This window comes from Muntiacus reevesi, chromosome 9 (assembly GCF_963930625.1).
Source record: "Muntiacus reevesi chromosome 9, mMunRee1.1, whole genome shotgun sequence".
Taxonomy (NCBI): Eukaryota; Metazoa; Chordata; class Mammalia; order Artiodactyla; family Cervidae; genus Muntiacus; species Muntiacus reevesi.
In genome coordinates, this window is record NC_089257.1 from 64,131,496 (window position 1) to 64,158,960 (window position 27,465).

The 27,465-nt window shown below is 38.2% G+C and overlaps 1 protein-coding gene across 5 annotated transcripts in view; it reads left to right on the forward strand.

Moving 5' to 3' along the window:
- Positions 1-27,465, forward strand: part of SIK3 (SIK family kinase 3) — a 257,867-nt gene that overhangs the window by 133,362 nt on the left and 97,040 nt on the right. For all 5 annotated transcript variants that reach the window (XM_065946250.1, XM_065946252.1, XM_065946251.1 and 2 more), the window contains exons 2-3: positions 7,351-7,467; positions 11,060-11,123. In XM_065946250.1, coding sequence (XP_065802322.1) covers positions 7,351-7,467; positions 11,060-11,123 — 181 coding nt within the window. The remainder of the gene's footprint in view (positions 1-7,350; positions 7,468-11,059; positions 11,124-27,465) is intronic.

Here is a 27,465-nt window from a genome sequence, read left to right on the forward strand (position 1 = left end):
TGGTGAAATGTGTGTTTGGGTATTCTTCTGTCTTAAAATTTTCTGTTCTAATTTCTGATTTTAATTTTAACCCAATTTCTAAGTAAATATTAATAGATATTAACATATGAACAAAACTTCTTTGAAGGTTCTCGGTGATTTTTAAAAGAACTTTCCTGAGACCAGAAAGTTCCAGAACTGCTGTGAAACTGAGTGTAGGACTTACCTCTCTCACAGAATCCCGACTGAGAGCGTCAGTAGCTGGTGGCGAGCTGTGCAAGTGTGTTGCCTTAAGCCAGTCAGTTATTCAATAAACATTTTTTAATGGAATTAAATTGGGTTCTTGGAATGCAACTTTTGAGACCTCATTTAAGAGTCTCCCCAAGGCAGTGTTGGAGCATTGAGTTCCTTGTAGCCTGCCAAGTTTCTTCGAGATGGGTGACTGGCAAGTCTTAGTATTGGGTCAAGTATTTCAGAAGTCATTTTCGTGGAATTTCTGCTTTAACTGATGGCTTATTGGCATTATCTAGAGCGATGCTGTCCAATGAAATGAAGGCCACCTCTATAATTTTAATTTTAGAGTTATCATATTTTCAAAACCAAAGACTTGTGATATTAATTAGGCTTCCCTTCAGTTCTATTGAAGTATAATTGACAAATAGAATTGTAAGATACTTAAAGTATACAATATGTTTTGATATGTATATATTGTGAAAGGATTTACTCCAGTCGAGTTAATTTCAATATCTATCATCTGACATAGTTATCTTTTCTTCCTACTAGGTGAGAATATTTAAGTTCTACTCTCAACAAATTTAAGTTATACAATACCATATTATAAGCTGTAGTCACCTTTTTTTACATTAGATCCTCAGACCTTATTCATTTTATAACTGAAAGATTGCACCCTTTTACCAACCTCTCCCTATTTTCCTCACTCCTCAGCCCCTGGCAGCCGCTTTTCTACTTTCTGTTTCTATGCGTTTGGCTCTTTCTTTCTTTTTTAAAGATTTTACATTTAAGTGATACTGTGCGATGATGTGGTATTTGTCTTTGGCTTACTTCACTTGGCATAATGTCTTCCCAGGTTCATCCATTTGTTGCAAATGACAGAATTTTCTTCTTTTTTTAAGGCCCAATAATATTCTGTGGTGTACATACACCAGATTTTATTAATCCATTCCTCTGTTGATGGACACTTGGGTAATTTTCATACTTTGGCTATTGAATGAACATCGCAAGACAGATAATCTCTTTGAAATAATGATTTTGTTTTCTTTGGATATATACTCAGAAGTAGGATTGATGGTAGTTTTATTTTTTATTCCTTGAGGAACCTCCATACTGTTTTCATAGTGGCTGTATCAGTTTATATTCCCACCAACAGTGTATAAGGGTTCCCTTTTCTCCATTTCCTTGCTGGCTTTTGTTGTCTTTTTTGATGGTAGACATCCTAACAGGCAGGAAGTGGTATCTCATTGTGGTTTTGATTTGTATTTCCCTCATGACTGGTGCAGAGAAGGCAAAGGCATCGCACTCCAGTACTCTTGCCTGGAAAATCCCATGGATGGAGGAGCCTGGTAGGCTCCAGTCCATGGGGTCGCGAAGAGTTGGACACGACTGAGTGACTTCACTTTCAGTTTTCACTTTCATGCATTGGAGAAGGAAATGGCAACCCACTCCAGTGTTCTTGCCTGGAGAATCCCAGAGACGGTGGAACCTGGTGGGCTGCCATCTATGGGGTCGCACAGAGTTGGACATGACTGAAGTGACTTAGCAGCAGCAGCAGCAGCAGCAGCATGACTAGTGATGTTGAGTCCCTTTTCATGTACCTGTTGGCCATTTGTATGTCTTCGTTGTAAAGATACCTGTTTAGGTCCTTTGCCTATTTTTAAATTGGATTTTTTTTTCTTTACCTGAGTTGTATGAATTCCTTCTATATTTTGGATATTAACTCCTTTTCAGATATGTGACTTGTAAATATATCTCCCATTCCATAGGGTTGTGTTTTTATTGAAATTAGGCTTAATAATATATTTTATTTAGTCTGGTATATCCAAAATATTATTTCTACATGTAATCAGTGTAAAAATGATCAGTGAAATAGTTTACATTCCCTTTTTGTTGTTAAGGCTTTGAAATCTGATATGTATTTTTGCCTGTATAGCATATCAGTTTGAACTAGTCACATTTCAAGTGTTCAGTAGTCACATGTGACTAGTATCTACTCCATTGCACAGCACTGATCTAAACCATAAAATGATTCTACACCTGAGCTGAGAGTAATCTAGATACTAGATAAGCTTTGTCATATAAATAAGAGAATCAAACCTAGCTACAGAAGTTAATATAAAGACAGCCTCTTGAAAATAATTAACAATGGCAAAATGCCTAAATGTTAGTACATTTCAATGAGAGGTAGACTTCTTTCCATAAAAGAATATAGAAAAAAATAAAAATTAAAAAAAATCTTTCTCTGCACTTGTTATAATGTTTTCTCTTACCTTCTTAAAAGCATTCCATTTGTTTACTGTATTCTGTGAAATGATTATGCATGCATCTGCGTACTGGTTTAAGAAAGAGCTCTTTCTCTTTTTGGAGGACTTTTAGCAGTTATGGTCTTTGTGTTTTCTTCCTAAGTAGTTTCTTTTTTTTAAGCTGCTCATTAATCGTAGCATCTCCCTGAGTGAAGAGACCTGATTATTTCTGATGGTAAGGAGGAAAGGTGATTTGTTTTGACCTTAATACTGAACATTTTCTTGGCTCATTGGCTTTTATTGTCACCTTATCTTGCCTGTGAATGTGACATCAGGATATGTGAGTGAATTATTGCGTGTGTGAGGAAAACTGTTTTCTTGAACTTCATTCCCTAAGAGCATTACTGCACTTACAAAAATTAGGTAAGAGTTAAAGGAGCTGTGGTTTAGAAGTGAGAACAGGAGGAAATGGCTGTTTTCCCCTTCTAGAATGAATAAAGAACTAGGACTTTAAATTTGGCACAATATAAGTTTAACTTTTCCTTATGCCACCTGTGTATTAAAAAAGAAATTTGTTGAATGGAAATATATTGAGTAAGGAAATTCTTAAGGACTCCCAATAATCTGTATCTCTTTAGCAACATATTTGATATAATATCATGTTTAATTAATACTGTTGTCAATTCACAAGATCATGCTCTTTGCAGGATGAAAGGATTCTGTGTAGAGTAGTCAAACTTAAGAAATATATGGTCTGCGGGTAATGTGTTGGAAGTTTCCCTCTTTATTTGTTATGCTTTTCATATGTATGTGCAAGTATGTGATTCATAGATTTTTAACACTAATCTAAAAACATTCTTTGAGAGTCTTATCTTCTGTTTACCTGCCCATTTACCTTTTGTTATTGACACATTTTATTTTTCAAGCAACTAGTTTGTGCTACTTTTAAAGTCTTTATTATATAGCTTCCAATAATCTGTAACAGTGAAAATTCATGGTCATTGGTCTTTTCAAGTAGTCTCGAAATAATTAGAACTACCTGCTTGCCAGCTGCCTGCTCTCTGACTTAGTAGTTTCTGTTTCACTGTTTTTTTTTTTTAAGGTATTGCTATTTAGAAAACTTCTACTCCTCAGTGGCAGCTAAGGTACGAGCTAAGTTCGAGGAAGCTCTCTTCTCTGTTAGTAAGTGGTCCCATTAGGTGCCTGTGCAGAGTAGTCCTGTGGCCTCCTCCCTTGCGTTAGCTACTTAGCATGGATGGAAGGGGGCCCAGCCTGCATTGAGGAAGCAGCTCCCTCCCTCTCTTTGACATAGCCTTCAGGATGATCTTGCTGTGGGTTCCATCCTGTGGCTCAGTCTGACTTTGCTGAATGAAATGCATTTTCTTCCCAGTTCCATTTCTTCATATTCTTCCCACATCAGCTGATAGTAGCCTGTTCTGAATGCTACCCACAAATTGTTAGCTATTTTGCTACTAGGTCCCCCAAATCACCCCTTAAGAAAGGAGTTGTTTTGTTGCAGATCCAGAACTATGTCACTTAGTGAAGCAAATCTAATCCTTGCCAAAGAATGCCTAACATTTAAGGCTTGATTCCAGAAAAAAAGGAAATAATAACAAAAGCAGTACCTGTAACGAATGTATATTGAGTGCCAGGCATTATATAAGCAGGTTGCATTCATTAGCTTAGTTAATCCTCAATAACCTTTAGGGTGGCTTCTATTGTTGCCCACACTTTATAGATAAGGAGCCATGGAAAAATTAAATAACTTGGTTATATGTTGGTTATATGGTTATATGTTACCAGACAAATCCAAGATTTTGATCCCAGTCAGCTTGACACCATGTCCAGCTGCCAGGCAAAACTTCACCTCCCTGTGTCTTGATGAAGCTTAAATCTCACTATAAAGTAGGCAGAAACTTGATGCTTTTGTATATTAAAATCTCTCTGAATTTACTTCTAAGATTATGAAAAAAGTGAAAGTGTTAGTCGCTCAGTCGTGACCGACTCTGTTGTGAACGTATGGCCTGTAGCCTGCCAGGCTCCTGTCTCTACTGTGATGTTTGTTGTTGTTGTTTTGGGAATTGTTCTTAGAGAACCAGCTGCAGATGCCAGACTAATTGCTGGAGTTAAGGTCCTATATGTGACCTGGCACAGTGATGAGAAGAAGAAATACTAGTGGTTAGGGGCCATAGGATTCAGGACAACTTATTAGAAGATCAGTTAGCTGGTGAGATTTGTTAATGTTTGTGCTGTTGCTCCTTATAAAATTCTTTTCCCTCTCTTCTGCCCATCTCAATTCTGTGTCTTCTCAGGTTCTTTCTTCTTTGTGAAGTCTTTACCTGTGTTTACTTTTTCTCCCCCAGGTGAAGGTCATACTTCATCCTCTGTTCTACTTATACCATGTACATGGCTTTATTTATTGTATTTCCAGTGCTGTATAGTTGGCTGTTTCGCATATGTCTTTCTTCTCTACTCGATTGTGAGGTCCCTGAAGTGAAGGCTGTGTCTGGTTAATCTTCGTAGCTCAAGCCACATCCACCTCATTTTATCACATTCGATGTTCAAGGCAGAGCTTAACTCTGAATTGAGCTGGAATTGGTCTCCTTGTGCCTTCCTTCCATTAGTCCTTAACCTAACATCAGAAACAACTCCAAAGTTACTCTTGTGCTGGCCATTCTTACATTTGAATCATTTACTATGTATAGTTCCATACTGTCTTTATTTATTTGGGCTGAACTTTTTTATAATTGACATCTTTGCTTCCCTGGTTTTCTTTTTCTTCTTTTTCTCAATAAGTGTAAATTTTCTTTTCCTCCCCCAGTGTATAGACTCATGTAATTTTAGGAATTGAAAGGTGCTAAATTTGCTTAGCCCTGATCCTTCATCCAGCTAGTATTTGTTCAGTACATACTGATTGAGTAGTTGAAAAAGACATAGAGATATTTGGGGGCAACCCAATATTTTGAATATTTAAGAATAATGAGGAAGTTTAGATTTAGTAGATTAAAAACGTCTTTCCTCATTTATTCTGTCTTTAAATGTGTGCTGTTGAGTAACTTAAGAATTACGAGCAAAGTAGAAAGATGTTTTATACTGAAGCTGTATATATACAGCACAGAAAGATCTCCTAAAGGTTTTTTTAGGATCATGATTAAGAATTTGATTCTAAAGCTGAGCTACCTGGGCTTCATTCTTGGGTCTACCACATACTAGCTATAAATTACTTAGTCCTGAGTGATTACGGAATCTCTCTGTGTCTCAGGTTCCATATTTGTAGAACAGAGTTGATAATAATATGGAGTGTTGTAAGGTTTAAATGAGTTAGTATTTACAAAGCACTAAGGTTTATATAGTATATATATACATACTGGCATATAGTAAGTGTTCAGTATGTAGTATATAGTGTGTATGTATATATATATATATATATATATATTCAATCAGTCAGTCAGTTCAGCTGCTCAGTCGTGTCCGACTCTTTGCGACCCCATGAATCGCAGCATGCCAGGCCTCCCTGTCCATCACCAACTTCCGGAGTTTACTCAAATTCATGTCCATCGAGTCGGTGATGCCATCCAGCCATCTCATCCTCTGTTGTCCCCTTCTCCTCCTGCCCCCAATCCCTCCCAGCATCAGGATCTTTTCCAGTGCGTCAACTCTTCACCTGAGGTGGCCAAAGTATTGGGGTTTCAGCTTCAGCATCAGTCCTTCCAATGAACACCCAGGACTTATCTCCTTCAGGATGGACTGGTTGGATCTCCTTGCAGTCCAAGGGACTCTCAAGAGTCTTCTCCAACACCACAGTTCAAAAGCATCAATTTTTCGGTGCTCAGCTTTCTTCACAGTCCAACTCTCACATCCATACATGACCACTGGAAAAACCATAACCTTGACTAGACGGACTTTTGGTGGCAAAGTAATGTCACTACTTTGTAATATGCTATCTAGGTTGGTCATAACTTTTCTCCCAAGGAGCAAGTGTCTTTTAATTTCATGACTGCAGTCACCATCTATAGGGATTTTGGCGCCCCCCAAAAATAAAGTCTGACACTGTTTCCACTGTTTGCCCATCTATTTCCCATGAGGTGATGGGACCAGATGCCATGATCTTAGTTTTCTGAATGTTGAGCTTTAAGCCAACTTTCTCACTTTCCTCTTTCACTTTCATCAAGAGGCTCTTTAGTTCCTCTTCACTTTCTGCCATAAGGGTGGTATCATCTGCATATCTGAGGTTATGGATATTTCTCCTGGCAATCTTGATTCCAGCTTGTGCTTCTTCCAGCCCAGCATTTCTCATGATGTATTCTATAGTATATAGTATAGTATATAGTAATTGTATATATATAATGTATAGTATATATATAGTATGTAGTTATATGGTATATAGTTCAGTATATAGTAATTACTGCTGCCACCACCATCACCACCCTTACTACTATCACCGTTACTGAATTATAGAAGCACCTCCTGAGATGTGGGATGTGCCTGTGGAACTTCTAGTCAGACCTTACCAAGTCATCATTTACTTATCATATAAGCTTCTTGTCTTAATAAGAAGCCCTGCATATGAGTGTCTGCACCAAAGCATGATTTGCCTAGACTGTAACCGCATCTGCAGGGTAATGAAATATTTTGTTCTGGGGTTTTACTGTAGGAGCAATTTAAGAAATGGCAGAAGACCCATTAGCTTTTGGAGTCTGTTCCTTTGAGACCAACTTGCTAGGAATCCATTTCCTGTCTTTTTAGAAAGAGTAAATTTATTTTCTTCATTGACGTCCTGTAAACAAGATAATGGCAATTTGTATTTTGTGGAATATGTTTTAAAGTAGATTTAATTTTCCTTAGTAAATGCTTTTTAATAATGCATGAGTGAATTTTCTTTCTCTGTTGTCAGGTTGCTATCAAGATCATTGATAAGACCCAGCTGGATGAAGAAAACTTGAAGAAGATTTTCCGAGAAGTTCAAATTATGAAGATGCTTTGCCACCCCCACATTATCAGACTTTACCAGGTAGGATCCCTAGTGGTAGCGTGGGGCAACTAGGAACCCAGGGTGGTCGCTTGTCTGTGGTTACTTTTGAAGAGAATGTGGGTGGGTGAACATCTGCAACTTTTTTTTTTCCTATGTTCATCCTACTATTTCCCCACCTTATTATCTGTCCCCCAACTCAGTACTTCAGTTTCCCCTGGGGATTTACTAGTAAGCTCTAGCTTACCTAGGTAAGCTTGGATGCCACTCTTAGAGTTACACAAAAAGATTATTTAGAAGGTGATGAGAACCTATTTATTTAGGTCAGAATCCTAAAACAGAATGGGAAATCCAAAAGGAACAGAGAATTTGAAGAGGTTAAAATAATAACTTTTACAGCATTATTGAAATACCAATGTCTGTGATCATTTTATGAATTATCACCAAGGGTATTTTCAGTGTGGCTTGTTGTACCAGTCAAACCTATTTCCTTTCAGCTCTGATAGGGTCCCAGACATGGTTTCCTAAGGCTGCACTGACTCCTTCGACAGCCGGGAGATCGTGCATGCATGCCTAGTCCCTCAGTCGTGTCCGGCTCTTTACTACCCAGTGGACTGTAGCCTGCCAGGCTCCTCTGTCCATGGGGATTCTCCAGGCAAGAACACCGGAGTGGGTTGCCATGCCCTCCTCCAGGGGATCTTCCCAACCCAGGGATGGAACCCAGGTCTCCTGCACTGCAGGCAGATTCTTCACCACGTGAGCCTCCACGGAGGCCCAGCCAAGAGACTGACTCCACGTAATGGCAGAGTTCTCTGTTCTAGTTTACTTACCTTCCCAGGAAGCAGGCATGTTTCATGCCATCATCAAAAGTGATTCCCTAGCCTCACTGCAAAAGGAGTGAATCTAATGGCTGGAATTTTAAGCCAGATAGGAGAGGAGGGCCTTGCCTTAGCAGGCGGGTGGAAGAGATATTTTGGGAGAGGTGGGGCTTTGGGGTACTTCTCAAATTGCGGTGTGTTGGCAACCATGAGCCCTGCCTGTGCATGAGGCCAGCCCTGCTCACTGCTCTCTACCAGAACAGCCAACACCTCCTTCTGCAGGAAGTGGCCACCCACTCAGTTCGTTTGCTGCTGTTAGTCTGCAGTAAGTGGTTACTGGCCCAGACCTGGGATCATGTGTAAGAGTGGAAAGACTACATCCGAGGCACAGCAGGCAGCCTTTCAGACTGCTACTTTATGGAAAAGAAAGCATGTCGTGATATCAGTGCAGTTTACAACTGTAGCGTTAGGGCTCTTGTCTGGCATCACCTGCTCACATCATGAAATGAATTAGACCAGCAGGAGCAGGATTGTTGAAATTTTATCACACAAAGTTATATTGAGCAACACCTCCGTTGTGCCTGAGAAGGAAACCCATGAAAGCTTCCTGGGGTTGCCTGAAGAGCTGTGTCTGCAAGTTCAGAGATGCTGCTTCCTTCCTATCCTGACAGACAGTAAACTTCTTGACCTCACTTTGTAAAATAAATCATCTTTTAATAGTTGTAGAGCTCATTATAAAGGCTGACTTTCCTTAAGAGGTTAACTTATAGGTATTAACCTTATCACTGAAATCTGCAAGTTTACCTTTCTTACCCAAGATTTCATTAGCCTTTCTGATTTATAGACTTTCAACCCTGGCTTTGAATATGGCCCTCTTTTAGGCTTTAATTTTGCTATCTGGCAGCTAGTATTGTTAATGGGAGAGTCTGAGCTGCCAAGGTGAGTATGACTGTTGAATCGTTTTCATACAGTATTAAGGCAGTTTTTGTCATTTGCTAAAGCTTCAGTCTCCTTGGGCTTCCAGAGTGAACCAAATTTAGATAACTATATAGGGAAGTTTTTGAACTCCTGAAAAGCTTAAAAATAAAAAAATAATAGTCTAAAGTTAAACACAACATTGTAAATCAACTCTACTTCAACAAAATTTTAAAAAATAAAGAAATTTACAGTCAATAAAGTGAAAGTGAAGTCACTTAGTCAGGTCCGACTCTTTGCGACCCCATGGACAGTAAGTAGCCTGCACCAGACTCCTCTGTTCATGGGATTTTCTAGGCAAGAATACTGGAGTGGGTTGCCATTTCCTTCTCCAGGGAATCTTCCCAACCCAGGGATCGAACCCATGTCTCCCACATTCTAGACAAACGCTTTACCATCTGAGCCACCAGGGAAGTCCATAAAAGGCCTGGTATAAAGGAGATATACAATATGACATTTTTTTCTTCTTTTTTATTTTTCCTTAACACTTACTTATGTTTAGGATACTTACTTTTTGTTACATGAGCCAACATATAGAGAGCTTGGAAGCAATACATGTAACAGTGGGCTAGGATCACCAGTCTGTAGAGTTTTTAAGTTAAAGTGAGAAAAATGATGCAGTTGTTACATTGAAAAATTAAAATAATGTGCATCATACAATGGAGTACTATGAAACTATTTAAAAGAAGAAATAGATCTATTGTTATAATGGTATTAATGTATAGAGATGTCAAAAATAAAATGACTAGGGAATGATTTGACAAAATAATTAACTGTCAAGTATAGTGAAAGTGTAGAACTGTATCGCCTGCTTTGATAGTCACTAGCCACACGTGGTTGTGTATTAACATGTGGCTAGCATGAATGAGGAACTGGATTTTTACTTTTATTTAATATTAATTTAAATATAAAAACTGGAGCTGTTTACAATTAAATGTGTTTGAAATATATTAATGATAATAAAATACAATAGAATTAATTTCACCTTTTTAGTTTTATTTTTTTAATGTGTTACTAGAAAAGTTAAAATTGTATGTGAGACTCACATAGTATTTCTGTTGGATACCACTACTCTAGAATGATATAAAATAAACTATTAACAGAGTTTCCTCTGGGGAATAAAATGGAAAGGCTTGGACAGAGGAAAATGTTTGGTCTTTTGTTTATATACTAGGTATTTAAAATGTTTATAATGAACATTTATACTTATATATTAATACTTTAATAAATATTTGATGAAAAAGGTGAAAAGGAAGAAGGTACTGACAACACACCACAAGTTTTTAGAAAAGTAGCAACATAAAGACTAAGATTAAAATACAAATGAGTAGTTTATATCTTTGAGGTTGTTGAATGGAAAGTTGTCATTTCCATTTTTAAAAAAGCACAGCTATATGTAATATCTGTGTAGTTCTTAAGTGACTCCAGTTGTTCTCCCTAAGTTTTATTTTGGTTGGGTTTTGGGAGGGACATTTTTGAGCTTCAAGTGATCAATGATCCAAAACTTCAAGTGACCAAATGTGAACTTTTTGGTTCTTGGCAGCATCTTTGCGTCTTTTTGTGGAGCTTGAAAGATTGCTGAGTCCTGCTGGGACAGTGCAAGGACTGTCTCTCTCAAGTAGTAAATATTTCCTACTTTTAAGAACTTGGAGGAATACCCATTTCCCCCCTTCTTAATGACATTTATATCTGTTCCCCTCCCAGCCCCACAAGTTTGAAGTCTCCTTTAGGCAGAAATGATTTATTAACATTTCACATGACAAAAGGAAGAGTTGTTAGTTTCTCTTCTGTGCTATCAGCCTGTCATTTGTGTCACTGTAATTTTCCTGCCTTTGCACCAGGTTATGGAGACAGAGCGGATGATTTATCTGGTGACGGAATATGCGAGTGGAGGGGAAATATTTGGTGAGTACACGTACTGCGTTCTTTAAGCAGCTATTGAGCACGCTGCGGCACTTAGAGCAGCTGCCCGACGCCTTTGTCACGTGAACGGCCGTCACTTGATGCTGTCCTTCAGCGCTGGCATCTTCTACCAACAGAGCAATTTTAATTATGCTTGAGTCCCCTCTTAAAGTTCTCACCATCTTTGTTTCCTTAGCAAAGGTGGTTTGTTTGTTTCGGTCAGGTGTTGACAGTTGAGATTAAAGATCTTCAAAAAAAAACGTTTCTCTGAACATGAGGGTCTTTCCTACTGCCAGTTTCTAGCTGGAGTGACAACACGTGACGGAACCCCTTCAAATGTGGTGGGCCCCTGTTGTATATGGAAGAGTCTTTCAGAGCAAGCAGTCTCACCCTAATGGATTCTTTAACATTTACTTAAATATGACATGTAACTGTATTCCTTACCATGTGTTCACAGTTTCCTTGATGATTCTTGTAATTCAGGAGGTTTTGTGTTCAGTAACTGTTTTTTTCCCCCTCTAACACTTAGCACAACATTAGAATTAAGCTGGAGAATTTGTTATCAGGATATATGTCATTTTGAGGTGGTAAAAACTGGCCCCCCTCAATTTTTCTTTTGGTAAGCTGTGATAAATGGAGCCAAATAAAGACTAAACTTTCAAACCTAGATTGACATGTCTTTTTATTTTTAAATTTTATTTCTTTTTGGCATGTGAATATAGAAAAGGGTTTCTTATGTATTTTAGGTTTATCTAGTGTGTTTTTTTAGATTTTGATTTGGTTTAAGTCTGGATGGTAAGAACTTTTTTAAATTTTTAAAATATTGGCACTTGCTATGTGCTCAGTTCAGTTCAGTTCAGTTCAGTTGCTCAGTCGTGTCCGACTCTTTGCGACCCCATGAATCGCAGCACACCAGGCCTCCCTGTCCATCACCAACTCCCCGAGCTCACTCAAACTCATGCCCATTGAGTTGGTGATGCCATCCAGCCATCTCATCCTCTGTTGTCCCCTTCTCTTCCTGTCCCCAACCCCTCCCAGCATCAGGGTGCCTAATATATATTAAAAAGCATGAAATCACCATTAAGTGGCATTTTCTTATTAGTGACTGGCGAATTGTGACTGATAATTTTTTGATATGTTAAACTGAAAGCTGATCATCTGATATCTAATAATCTTCAAAATAAGTGTGACTCTTTTAAAAAGAGGTATCATTTCCTAATGATGTTTTCACTTGCCTTTGTATCTGCTTATGTATAATGGTAATTAATCTTGGGAGCAAAGAGACCTTGTCATCTTAACATTCATAATAATCAAAGAATCAAACACAGTGCACATCAGATCTACCTTGCTCCTTAGAAGACAGGTTTCAAAAGTACAGAAAAGATAACAATGCCCTGGTCGTAGATTCTTTGTGGGAACATAGCTCATGACGTGAGGAAATAGAATAGTACTTCTCATGGTATTATTATAAAAGATCTGAAGGAGGAAGAAATTGCTGTTACCAAGAGAAATGACTGTGCCTGCACAAGGATGGAAGTGTCTCATGAGGTCTGGTTTTTAGGTATCTGTGTCAGAGGTGAAAGGATGGGTTTAATCAAGAATATGCGCTTTGGAGGCAGCTCTACCTGGTTTTGAATCACAATGTTGCCACCTATTTGCTTTTTTACTTGGATTCTGGGACTCTCATTCATGGCCTATAAAGTCAGATCTGTAATATCTGCCTTGTAGTTGGGACGATTAAATGAGATAGCACATAGAGAGCCTTAGCACTTTGCTTCCTTTTTCTCTGTGTAATAGAACAAGTGGTTGATGGACTGCTGGTAGGAGAATGTGAGACCCTCTGCTGCCTTCCCCAGTGAAACTGGTGAAAGTAATTTTAAAAAACCCCTAAACTTCAGCCATTTAAAGTCTCTGGAAATGGTTCTGAGGGTGAACAGCAACTGAAGAAACATTTATTCAAGAACATCTATGAAAATTTGCTAAGAAATAAGAGCGCTTGTGGTCTTTAAGCCAGTGCTACTTCCTTCTTCCCCTCTAGCCAACTCAGCAAGGTGGAGATTCCAAATCGGCAAGGTTACACCAGCCAAGACCACAGCCTGCCCCCTGGCCTCCCCTTTTCACCTAGACTAATGGATTTCTTCCTGGAGGAACGGGACATAAACATTTCTCATCCTGCCCCGGCTACCTATTGCTGTTGCTAAGGCGTGGGTTAGAGCAGTTGAACAGTGAGGAGTCCTTTGCCTGCCAAACTCATACTTGTAGAGTTTGGGTGAGGCATGCTGAGAATACTGGGACCCAGCTCATTCTTGCTTTATGTTCTAAACTAGTAGGTTATCTCAAGAGAGGCAAGCAGGGAGAATTTAGAGTCTGCGCCCTTTCTCTCCACTGAACTCTGCTCCTAGAGAGGGAGCGTTACTCAGAGAAAGCTTTGCCATTGTCTCCACGTCTAGCTTCAGAGTCCTGGCTCAGAGATTTGTCCAGAGGGAGAAACAGACCATAACACACATAGCTCCTAATTTCTTCCCGTAGGGACTGGCTTCACTTGCAACAGGGAATGAAGAAGTTTAAGCCTGAAGGCATTCAATAAAAACAGTGGAGGTTGTGGTAAAAGGCATTTCAGAGGAGATTTGAGCAGGCTAAACTATAAGCCAGCTAGTTTGCAAGCAAGAACCAGGGAATAGAACATCACAAGAGCCTTCTAAGGTCAGAAGAAAAATCAAACACTGATCTCAGAAACTCTTCCTTCAAAGGAACGAGAATTTGATTAGATTGTTTATAGACCAGTTTATGCTCTAGGACATTATTGAAAATAATAGAGCAACCAATCACAATTTTTGGATTTTAACAGCTGGGCATGGTTAAAGAAAGACAGGAAGAAAGCTCTACCCAAACCATGGTGATCCAGTGATCTGTTGGTAATTGTGGATGTAACAGGGATATGTGCATCCCTGAGGAATAACATCAGAAGCTGATCACTATGTATAGGGGAATTCAGTTCAGTTCAGTTGCTCAGTTGTGTCCGACTCTTTGTGACCCTTGGACTGTAGCATGCCAGGCCTCCCTGTCCATCACCAACTGCTGGAGTTTACTCAAACTCATGTCCATTGAGTCAGTGATGCCATCCAACCATCTCATCCTCTGTCGGCCCCTTCTCCTCCTGCCTTCAATCTTTACCAGTGTTTCTCAGGGTCTTTTTAATGAGTCAGCTCTTCACATCAGGTGGCCAAAGTATTTCAGCTTCAGCATCAGTCCTTCCAATGAACATTCAGGACTGATTTCCTTTAGGATGGACCGGTTGGATCTCCTTGCAGTCCAAGGGACTCTCAAGAGTTTTCTCCAACGCCACAGTTCAAAAGCATCGATTTTTCGGTGCTCAGCTTTCTTTATTCCCACTCTCACATCCATACATGACTACTGAAAAATCCATAGCCTTGACTAGATGGACCTTTGTTGGCAAAGTAACATCTCTGCTTGCTAATATGCTGAGTTGGTCATAACTTTTCTCCCAAGGAGTAAGTGTCTTTTTACTTCATAGCTGCAGTCACCATCTGCAGTGATTTTGGAGCCCCCAAAAATAAAGTCTGACACTGTTTCCACTGTTACTCCATCTATTTGCCAGGAAGTGATGGGACCAGATGCCACGATCTTTGTTTTCTGAATGCTGAGCTTCAAGCCAACTTTTTCACTTTCCTCTTTCACTTTCATCAAGAGGCTCTTTAGTTCTACTTCCCTTTCTGCCAAAGGGTTGTGTCATCTGCATATCTGAGGTTATTGATATTTCTCCCAGCAATCTTGATTCCGGCTTGTGCTTCCTCCAGCCCAGCATTTCTCATGATGTACTCTGCATATAAATTAAATAAGCAGGGTGACAATATACAGCTTTTACATACTCCTTTTCCTATTTGGAACGAGTCTGTTGTTCCATGTCCAGTTCTAACTGTTGCTTCCTGACCTGCATACAGATTTCTCAATAGTCAGGTCGGGTGGTCTGGTATTCCCATCTCTTTAAGAGTTTTCCACAGTTTATTGTGATCTGCACAGTCAAAGGCTTTGGCATAGTTAATAAAGCAGAAGTAGATGTTTTTCTGGAACTCTCTTGCTTTTTCAATGATCCAGCGGGTGTTGGCAATTTGATCTCTGGTTCCTCTGCCTTTTCTAAAACCAGCTTGAACAGCTGGAAGTTCACAGTTCACATATTGTTGAAGCCTGGCTTGGAGAATTTTGAGCATTACTTTGCTAGCATGTGAGATGAGTGCAATTATACACTAGTTTGAGCATTCTTTGGCATTGCCTTTCTTTGGGATTGGAATGATAACTGACCTTTTCCAGTCCTGTGGCCACTGCTGAGTTTTCCAAATTTGCTGGCATATTGAGTGCAGCACTTTGACAGCATCATCTTTCAGGATTTGAAATAGCTCAACTGGAGTTCCATCACCTCCACTAGCTTTGTTCATAGTGATGCTTCCTAAGGCCCTTTTGACTTCACATTCCAGGACGTCTGGCTCTAGGTGAATGATCACACCATTGTGATTATTGGGGTCGTGAAGATCTTTTTTGTACAGTTCTTCTGTGTATTCCTGCTACCTCTTCTTAATATCTTCTACTTCTGTTAGGTCCATACTGTTTCTGTCCTTAATTGAGCCCATCTTTGCATGAAATGTTCCCTTGGTACCTCTGATTTTCTTGAAGAGGTCTCTAGTCTTTTCCATTCTATTCTTTTCCTCTATTTCTTTTCACTGATCACTGAGGAAGGCTTTCTTATCTCTCCTTGCTATTCTTTGGAACTCTGCATTCAAATGGGTAATCTTTCCTTTTCTCCTCTGCTTTTGACTTTTCTTCTTGTCACAGCTATTTGTAAGGCTCCTCAGACAGCCATTTTGCTTTTTTGCATTTCTTTTTCTTGAGGATGGTCTCGCTCCCTGTACATTGTCTCCTGTACGTTGTCACAAACCTCCGTCCATAGTTCATCAGGCACTCTATTGTGTATCAGATCTAGTCCCTTAAATCTATTTCTCACTTCCACTTTCTAATTGTAAGGGATTTGATTTAGGGGAATAAACTTCCCCTAAATTTAGGGGATTTGATTTGTATAGGGTGATAAACTTCACTAAAACAATCCAGTCAGTCACTAAACAAATTAACAGGTAACAATGACATGCTTCAGAAGGGTAGAGTACCTAGAGTTGCCAGAACGTATTATGTAAAACATCTATATTCCAACAACAGCAAACTGTGAAACATATAAAGAAACAGGAAAGTATGACCCATATACTGAAAAACAGCAGGCCATAGAAACTGCCTGTCAGTGTCCATGTTTATCAAGAAAAGACTTTAAAGTAGCCATAATGGAAATGTTCACAGTCTTAAAGGAGCTCACAATTAAAGTGGTACAAGAAGATATGATTACAGGGTCACCTCAAATAAGAATATCAGTAAAAAGGTAGAAATTATAAAAAATCATCAAAAGAAATTATGAAATTGAACCGTAAAATAACTAAAATGTATCAGAGAGACTTAACTATAGATTTGAGCTCACAGAACAGGAAGTGAATTTGTAGATAGATAGGCATGTTATGGGGCTTCCCAGGTGGCACTAGTTGTGAAGAACCCACCTGCCAGTGCAGGAGACGTAAGAGATATGGGCTCAGTCCCTGGGTTGGGAAGATGCCGTGGCGGAGGGCATGGCAACCCACTCCAGTATTCTTGCCTGGAGAATCCCATGGACACAGGAGCCTAGTGGGCTACAGTCCATAGGGTCGCAAAGAACTGGTCATGACTGAAGCGACCTAGCACGCACATTCACAGGCATGCACACACACAGGCATGTTAATGCAAGTTGCAGACCAAAGAGAAAAATGAGTTAAAAACAGTGAAGAGACCCTCAGAGAAATGAGAGGTACAATCAAATGCTCCAACATATGTATAATGGGAGTACCAAAAGAAGAGAGAAAGGAGCAGAAAAAATATGCAACAAAGTAATGGCTATAAACTTCACAAATTCATTGGAAAAACCTACATATCTAGGAATTTCTTCAAAATCCACTTAGCAGTAAACACAAAGAGGTCCACAAACAGATATATCATAGTAAATATAATGGAAGTTAAAGACAGATATTGAAAGCATCAAGAGAAAAATGATGTGTCACTTAAGGGCAATTCCTTAAGTTTTGGTAGTAGACTTTTCAGCAGAAATGATGGAGGCTAGAAGGCAATAGGATAACATTTGTAAAGTGCTGAAAGAAAAAAAACAAAACAGAACAAACTGTTAACTAAAATCCTATATCCAGTAAACCTGTATTTCAAAAATGAAGGTGAAGTAGACTTTCTCAGATAATCAAGCACTGAGGGATTTTGTTGCTGACAGAACCACATTATAAGAAAGGCTAAAGGAAGTTCTTCAATGTAAAAGCAGATTACCTCACATGGTAATTTGAGTTCATGCAAGAAAAAAAGGGCACCAATAAATGTCATGTAATCATAAAAGACAGAAGTGATACATACTTTCTGCTTTTTTCTCTTAATGTATTTAAAAATAAACATGAAATACATTATTAAGGCTGTAGTGTAATATATTTGTCAATAGCACTATGGAGGTGGTGTGTGTGTGAGAAAAACTGCATTAGGCTAAGGAAGTCATTATAGATGGCACAGAAATAATTATAGTGGTGTATTGTTGGATTTGTAACATTAATCAATGTAATTTTATTATAAAAACACTAGAAAAGAGGGTAAAAGAAATGACAGTATAAGGGAGAAACACTTCTATATAATCATCAAAATTAAGCTGATATAAATCAGAACCTCATTTGAGTAAGATAAAATATACATGCTAAACACTGAAGTAGTCATTTAAAAAAATAACTTCAAAAATTGCAATGCAAAAGTCATTAAAGAAATTGAAATGCTTTGTTAGAAAATATTCATTTAATGCAGAAGAAAGCTGTAATGAAGAATAGAATAAAAGACAAACTATATGGAAAACAAAAGGTAAACAGCAGACGTAAATCCATTATCAATAGTTACATTAAATGTAAATGGGTGGGATAATGTAATGCAAAGGCAATGATTGTTAAATTGAATAAAAACACATGGTCCATTGTATGCTATCTACAAGAAACATACTTTAATGATACCAATAAACTGAAAGTAAAAGGATGGAAAATGTCATATCATGCAAATAGCAGTGATAAGAAAGCTAGAATGGCTATGTTGATATCAGATAAAATAGACTTTAAACACAAAAGTTTCTTTTTCTACTTACTAGAGATAAAGAGGGATATGATGAGAAGGTAATACGTAAGTAAGCTATAACAGTTATAAACATATGTGTCTAATAACAGGGCACCAAAATATATCAGACAACAACTAGCAGAAATGAAGAAATAGATAGTGACAACAATTGAAAGCTTCAACACCCTCCTTGGATTAATGGATAGAAAAATTAGGCAGAAGATCAACAAGGAAAAAATAAGACTTGATCGACCAATACCCAGCTGTACCTAACAGATACTGATAGAATACTCCATCTAATAGCAATACGATATACATGCTTATCAAGTAAACACAGAACATTCTCAAGGATAGACCATACACTAGGTCATAAGACAAACCTCCATAAAATTTAAACTTATTCAGTTTTAGTAGTAATACAAAATGTTTTATAGTCACAAGGAATGAAATTAGAAATGAATAGTAGGAAAATTTGGACTCACAAATATGTGAAATTTAAACAGTGTATTTTACTTTATTTTATTTATTATTAAAAAAATTTTTTTTTTAATTAGTTGGAGGCTAATTACTTCACAACATTTCAGTGAGTTTTGTCATACATTGACATGAGTCAGCCATAGAGTTACACGTATTCCCCATCCTGATCCCCCCCTCCCACCTCCCTCTCCACCCGACTCCTCTGGGTCCTCCCAGTGCACCAGGCCCGAGCACTTGTCTCATGCATCCCACCTGGGCTAGTGATCTGTTTCATCATAGATAATATACATGCTGTTCTTTCAAAACATCCCACCCTCACCTTCTCCCACAGAGTTCAAAAGTCTGTTCGTACTTCTGTGTCTCTTTTCCTTTTTTGCATATAGGGTTATCATTACCATATTTCTAAATTCCATATATATGTATTAGTATGTTGTAATGTTCTTTATCTTTCTGGCTTACTTCACTCTGTATAATGGGCTCCAGTTTCATCCATCTCATTAGAACTGATTCAAATGAATTCTTTTTAACAGCTGAGTAATATTCCATGGTGTATATGTACCACAGCTTCCTTATCTATTCATCTGCTGATGGGCATCTAGGTTGCTTCCATGTCCTGGCTATTATAAACAGTTCTGCGATGAACATTGGGGTGCACGTGTCTCTTTCAGATCTGGTTTCCTCAGTGTGTATGCCCAGAAGTGGGATTGCTGGGTCATATGGCAGTTCTATTTCCAGTTTTTTAAGAAATCTCCACACTCTTCTCCATAGTGGCTGTACTAGTTTGCGTTCCCACCAACAGTGTAAGAGGGTTCCCTTTTCTCCACACCCTCTCCAGCATTTGTTGCTTGTAGACTTTTGGATAGCAGCCATCTTGACTGGCGTGTAATGGTACCTCATTGTGGTTTTGATTTGCATTTCTCTAATAATGAGTGATGTTGAGCATCTTTTCATGTGTTTAAACAGTGTATTTTAAAGTAAGCAATGAGTCAAAGAATAAGTCAAAAGCAAATTCAGAAAGTACTTTGAGATGAATGAAAATAAGGACAACATTTCAAAACCTGTGGATTGCAACTAAAAGGGTGCTTAGAGGGAAGTTTATAACTGTAAAATTATAAGTTTATAACTGTAAAATGCCTATAGTAAGAAAGATAAATTACCTAGTCTTCTACCTTAAGACAATGAAAGAGTAAGAGCATCCCAGACCTAAAACAAGCTGAAGGAAGGAAATCATAATTACAGCATAAGTTAATGAAAGAATACAAAAAAAAAAAATAGAGAAAATCAATGAAACCAAAGCTGGTTCTTTGAAATGGTCAACAAAATTGGCAGATCTTTAGTTAAATTGACCAAGCAAAAAATGAAACACTCAAATTACTAGAATCATAAATGAAAGAAGAGATATTACTAATGATCCTAAATTAATAACAATTATAAAGGAATACTTGAGCAGTTATATACCCACAAATCATGTAACTTAGATAAAATGGACAAATTCCTGGAAAGATACAAACTATTGAAACTGACTCAAGAGATACAAAATTTGAATATATCTGTATCAAGTGAAGCGATTGAAGCAGTAATCAAAAACCACACATAAAAAAGCCTATGTCCAGAGGGCATCACTGCTGAACTTTACCAAATATTTAAAAAGAATTACTAAAAACAGCAAACTTTCACAAACTCTTCTAAAAAATAGAAGAGGAGATGTATGTGATGTATGTATACTTGATACTTGACATATACCTGAAACCAATACTAGACAAAGACACCACAAGGGAAAAAAAACACTACAGACCAGTGTCTCTTATGAATATGGTTGCAAAATTCTTCAAAAGGATAGTTACAAGCAAAATCCGGCAGCATATAAGAAGAATTATACACTATGACCAAGTAGAATTTATTTACTTGCAAGGAATGCGAGGTTGGTTCACCATATCAGAATTCATGAATATAATCAGTTCAGTTCAGTTTCTCATCATGTCCGACTCTTTGTGACCCCATAGACTGAAGCATGCCAGGCTTCCCTGTCCATCACCAACTCCTGGAGCTTGCTCAAACTCGTGTTCATCAAGTTGGTGATGCCATCCAACCATCTTGTCCTCTCTCGTCCCCGTCTGCTCCTGCCTGAAGTCTTTCCTAGCATTAGGGTCTTTTCCAGTGGGTCAGTTCTTTGTATCAGGTGGCCGAAGCTTTGGAGCTTCAGCTTCAACATCAGTCCTTACAATGAATATTCAGGACTGGTTTCTTTAGGATTGACTGGTTTGATCTCCTTGCAGTCCAAGGGACTCAAGAGTCTTCAACAACCACAGTTCAAAATCATCAGTTCTTTGGCACTCAACTTTCTTTATGGTTCAACTCTCACACCCATACATGACTGTTGGATATACATGAATGTAATACATATCAATAAAAGAAATCACAAGATAACATGATCATCTCCTGTGCATCTATGCCCAACCTATGTCAAAAGAGGCAAGAGTATACAATGGAGAAAAGACAGTCTCTTTAATAAGTCAGGCTGGGAGAGCTGGACAGCTACATGTAAAAGAATGTAACTAGAACATTTTCCAACAGCCTACACGAAAATAAACAGAATAGATCAAAGACCTATATATAAGGCCATACACTATAAAACTCTTAGAGGAACACATAGGCAGTGTAATCTTTGACATAAATCACAGCAATATTTTTTTGATCCCCCTCCTAATGAGAATAAAAACAAAAATAAACAAATAGGACCTAATTAAACTAAAAAGCTTCTGGACAGCAAAGGAAACCATACATAAAACACAAAGACAACCCACAGGCTGGGAGAAAATGTTTGCAAACAAAGCAACCAACAGGAGATCTCCAAAATGTACAAACAGCTCATGCAGCTCTATGTCAAAAAAACCAAACAACCCAATTAAAAAAAAAGTGATCAGAAGATCTAAATGGACATTTCTCCAAAGAAGACATATAGATGGCCAAAAAAGCACATGAAAAGATGCTCAACATTACTGATTATAAGAGGAATGTGAATTGAAACTACAGTGAGGTGTCACCTCACACTGGTCAGAATGGTCATCATCAAAAAGTCTGTAAACAATAAATGCTGGAAAGGGTATGGAGAAAAGGGAACCCCCGTACACTGTGCTGGGGATGTAAATTGGTACAAACACAATGGAGAACAGGATGGAAGTTCTTATAAATCTAAAAATAGAATTGCAGTATGATCCAGCACTCCCACTCCTGGGCATATATCCAGAGAAAACTAATCTGAAAGGATACATACACCCCAGTGATTATTGCAGCACTCTTTACAGTACATGGAAGCAACATAAATGTCCATAAACAGAGGAATGGGTAAAGAAAATGTGGTATGTATATACAATGAACTATTACTCAACCATAAAAAAGAATGAAATAATACCATTTGTAGCAACATGGATGAGTGGTTAGTCATCAGTATTTTTAAGAATGAAAGAATAGGTTTAAGGGTGAAACCTTTCATATCATCAGTATTTAAGTTGAAAATGAGGCCACAAAATATGAAAAAGCCACTGTTGATGAAAGACGATTGTGGTATGGCAAAAACTACCACAATATTGTAAAGTAATTATCCTCCAATTAAATTAATATTTAAAAAGCCAAGGAAAATAGAAATTTTAAAAAGTATAGTGTTAAATGCTGTAGAAGCATCAACTATGATAAGGACTGAAAAGTAACTTCTGACTTTGTGATGATGTTCTCAGTATTCTTAAAGAGAGCTGTTTCACTAGTGTAGTAAGAATAGAAATCAGAATGTAATGGGGTAAGCTATGAGTGCATAAATGTTATATAATAACTCAATTCTAAAATACATGTTGACATAATCATTGAAAATAAATAAAAGTCATGGTTAACAAAAGAGTCTGAAATGCAGTACTTGGGTGCAGTCTCAAAAATGACAGAAGGGTCTCTGTTCGTTTCCAAGGCAAACCATTCTATATCACGTAATACAAATCTGTGCCCCAATCACTAGTGCCAAAGAAGCTGAAGTTGAATGGTTCTATGATCACCTACAAGACCTTCTAGAACTTACACCAAAAAAAATGTCCTTTTCAGCATAGGGGACTGGAACACAAAAGTTGGAGGTCAAGCAATACCTGGAGTAACAGGCAAGTTTGGCTTTGGAGTACTAAGTGAAGCAGGGCAAAGGCTAACTGAGCTTTGCCAAGAGAACGCACTGGTCATAGCAAACAACCTCTTCAACACCACAAGAGATAACTCTAAACTTGGACATCAGCATATGGTCTATACCGAAATGAGATTGATTATATTCTTTGGAGCCGAAGCTCTATACAGTCAGCAAAAACAAGACCAGGAGCTTCCTATGGCTCAGATCATGAACTGTTTATTGCAAAATTCAGACTTAAACTGAAGAAAGTAGGGAATACCACTAGAACATTCAGGTATGACCTAAATCAAATCCCTTATGATTATACAGTAGAAGTGACAAATAGATTCAAGGGGTTAGATCTGATGGACAGAGTGCCTAAAGAACTATGGATGGAGGTTCATGACATTGTACAGGAGGTGATGATCAAGACAATCCCCAAGAAAAAGAAATGCAAAAAGGCAAAATGGTTGTCTCAGGAGGCCTTACAGATAGCTGAGAAGAGAAGCTAAAGGCAAAGGAGAAAAGGAAATATATACCCATCTGAATGCAGAGTTTCAAAGAATAGCAAGGAGAGATATTAAGCCTTCCTCAGTGATCCATGCAGAAAAATAGAGAAAAACAATGGGAAAGACTAGAGATCTCTTCCAGAAAATTAGAGATACCAAGCGAACATTTCTTGTAAAGATGGGTATAATAAAGAACAGAAACAGTATGGACCTAACAGAAGCAAAAGATGTTAAGAAGAGGTGGCAGGAATACACAGAAGAATTATACAAAAAAGATCTTCATGACCCAGATAACCAAGGTGTGATCACTCACCTACAGCCAGACATCTTGGAATGTGAAGTCAAGTGGGCCTTAGGAAGCATCACTACGAACAAAGCTAGTGGAAGTGATGGAGTTCCAGTTGAGCTATTTTTTTTTTTTTTTCCAGTTAAGCTATTTTAAATCCTAAAAGATGATGCTGTGAAAGTGCTGCACCCAATATGCCCGCAAATTTGGAAAACTCAGCAGTGGCCACAGGACTGAAAAAGGTCAGTTTTCATTCTAATCACAAAGGGAATGCCAAAGAATGTTCAAACTAGTGTACAATTGCACTCATCTCACATGCTAGCGAAGTAATGCTTAAAATTCTCCAAGCAAGGCTTCAACAGTACATGAACCAACAACTTCCAGATGTGCAGGCTGGTTTTAGAAAAGGCAGAGGAACCAGAGATCAAGTTGCCAACATCCGTTGGATCATCAAGAAAGCAAGAGAGTTTCAGAAAAACATCTACTTCTGCTTTATTGACTATGCCAAAGCCTTTGACTGTGTGGATCACAACAAACTGTGGAAAATTCTTAAAAAGATGGGAATACCAGATCACCTGACCTGCCTCTTGAGAAATCTATATGCAGGTCAGGAAGCAACAGTTAGAACCAGAATTGGAACAATGGACTGGTTCCAAATTGGGAAAGGAGTATGTCGAGGCTGTACATTGTCACCCTACTTATTTAACTTCCATGCAGAGTACATCATGTGAAATGCCAAGCTGGATGAAGCACAAACTGGAATTAAGATTGCTGGGATATGCAGATGAAACAACCGTTATGGTAGAAAGCAGAGAGGAACTAAACAGCCTCTTGATGAAAGTGAAAGAGGAGAGTGACAAAGCTGGCTTAAAGCTCAACATTCAAAAAGCTATGATCATGGCATCCCGTCCCATCACTTCATGGCAAATAGACGGGGAAACAATGGAAACAGTGACAGACTTTATTTTCTTGAGCTCCAAAATCTCTGCAGATGGTGACTGCAGCAATGAAATTAAAAGATGCTTGCTTCTTGGAAGAAAAGCTATGACCAAGCTAGACAGCATATTAAAAAGCGGAGACATTACTTTGCCAACAAAGGTCCGTCTAGTTAAGTGAGTGAGGTCGCTCAGTCGTGTCTGACTCTTTTTGACCCCATGGACAGAGGTAGCCAACCAGGCTCCTCTGACCGTGGGATTTTCCAGGCAAGAATACTGGAGTGGGTTGCCATTTCCTTCTCCAAAGCTGTGGTTTTTCCAGTAGTCGTATATGGAATGGAAGAGTTGGACCATAAAGAAAGCTGAATGCCAGAAAATTGATGCTTTTGAACTGCGGTGTTGGTGAAGACTCTTTGAGAGGCCCTTGGACTTCAAGGCGATCAAACCAGTCAATCCTAAAGGAAATCAGTCGTGAATATTCATTGGAGGGACTGATGCTGAAGCTAAAACTGCAATACTTTGGCCATCTGATGTGAAGAACTGACTCATTGGAAAAGACCCTGTTGCTGGGAAAGAATGAAGGCAGGAGAGGAAGGGGATGATAGGATGTGATGGTTGGATGGCATGACCATCATGATGGACATGAGTTTGAGCAAGCTTTGGGATTTGGAGGCCTGGTGCATTGCAGTCCATGGGGTCACAAAGAGTCGGGCACGACTGAGCAACTGAATTTAACTGAAAAGTGACAGTATCAGAGCCAAGAATATCTTCTCTCCAACTAATAAATATAAAACTAGACTAAATTGTCAGAAACACTCATTTAGAGTTCTGTAAATGAACAAATAGCAAACATCAAATTGAGAAGCTTAATTTATGAAAAGCTTTTAGCTTGTTATAAGAACAGTGGGAGGCTTGGCTTTCTTGCCTGAGCCCCTACATCTTTCACCTCTTCCTCTAGGGGAAACAGTGTGATCAAGGGCAGGCTGGCATTAAGACTAGCATCTTTGTTGCCAGAGGCAGCTGACTTGATTTGGAATGAAAGAGGAAAAACCCATGCTCAGTTGTGTTGTCAGTGAAAATAGTAATTTTGGTAGAAAACGAATGTAGGGGGCTCAAAGCCTTGCTAGCTAGTCGTTGTGGCCTTGCTAGGGGTGAGCAGCAGCATGGCCCACTAGCCAGTAATCTAGTAGGGAGACCTTGTTACTGAGAGAACCGCAGCAGGGTAGAATACCCTTCTCCATTCATCTCTGGTTTACTAGGGGACTGGCATCTATTAGCAAGTCCTGAGAGAGCCCAGCAAAGTTTATAGCTGAGGCTGACTTTGAAACTTTCTGCACTTTGAGTGAACTTCTGAATCCACCAATAAATTTATCAGCAGAAAGTGAAAGGTCTACTGTCTTGACGACTAAGTGATGTAGACATAGGAGTGACCTCCAGGAAGTCATCCTAAAAAATAAAAGCAAGAACTTTAAAAATTAGCAGAGATATCAATGGCTACATGCCACAGAGAGACAGAATCTCAAATTAACCCTCTTATTTCTTAGAGGGTTACTAAAAAAAAAAACAAGGATGAGCAACAGGAACAGTAATCCTCAGGGGGAAAAATAATAATATAGAATTGGTTAAATATATTATCTATAATACTTTTATTTAAAAAACTTTCAGGGGAGTGGGAATTAATTGAAGGCAGTGAAAAAGTAGACTTCAGTTGTGAGTAGTAGAAATGTAAATGTACAATATAATAAATTAACACTGTTATATGTTATGTATGAAAGTCGTTAAGACCGTAAATCCTGAGTTCTCATCACAAAACATTTTATTTTCTAATTTTTAAATTTTTGTCTATATGACTCTATATGAGATGATGAGTGTTCACTAAAATTATTGTGGTAATCATTTCATGATGTACGTAAGTCAAATCATTGTGCTATACACCTTAAACTTATATAGTGCTATATGTCACTTATACATCAATAAGACTGAAAGGGACTATGGCTGATTCATGTTAATGTATGGCAGAAACCAACACAATATTGTGGAGCAATTATTCTCCAATTAAAAATAAATAAATTTTACAATTTCCTTAAAAAAACCCAAAAGAGGAAGAAAAGAAAACCTGGGAACATGTGATCCAAAATCGGAAAGAAAAGTAGTCAATGGAAATTTTCTCTGAGTGAACTTAGATGTTGCTTTTAGCAAAAACTTCTGGCAGTTTATTATAAATTTGTCCAAAGAAAGAAATCATGTGTAAATAACTAACAGAAAATATGATGACAATGACTTAATAAGTAAGGAATCTCAATAAGGATTTAGGAACTATTAAAAAAGAAGAAAATGGAAATTCTAGAAAAGCACAATAACTGAGATGAAAAATACACTAATTGAGTTCAAGAGCAGATTTTAGGTGGCAAGGAAAAAAAAAAAAACAAACCCCCTGAGGAACTATCAATAGAAATAATCCAGTTTGAAGAACAGAGAGAAGACCATTGAAGAAAAATAATCACAACCTTTGAAATCTATGAAACAAGATCAAGTTTACCAACATATGTATATTGGGAATTCCAAAAGGAAAGGAGAAAGGGACAGAAAGAATATTTGAAGAAATAGTGGCCAGAGATTGTTAAAGTGTATTATAAAACATCAATTTATGGTCTCAAGAGGCTCATTGAATCTCAAGTAGGATAATTGCAAAAAGATCTACATCTAAGACACATCACTGTCAGTTTGCTAAAAGACAAAAGAGAATCTTGAAGCAGCAAGAGAAAATTGA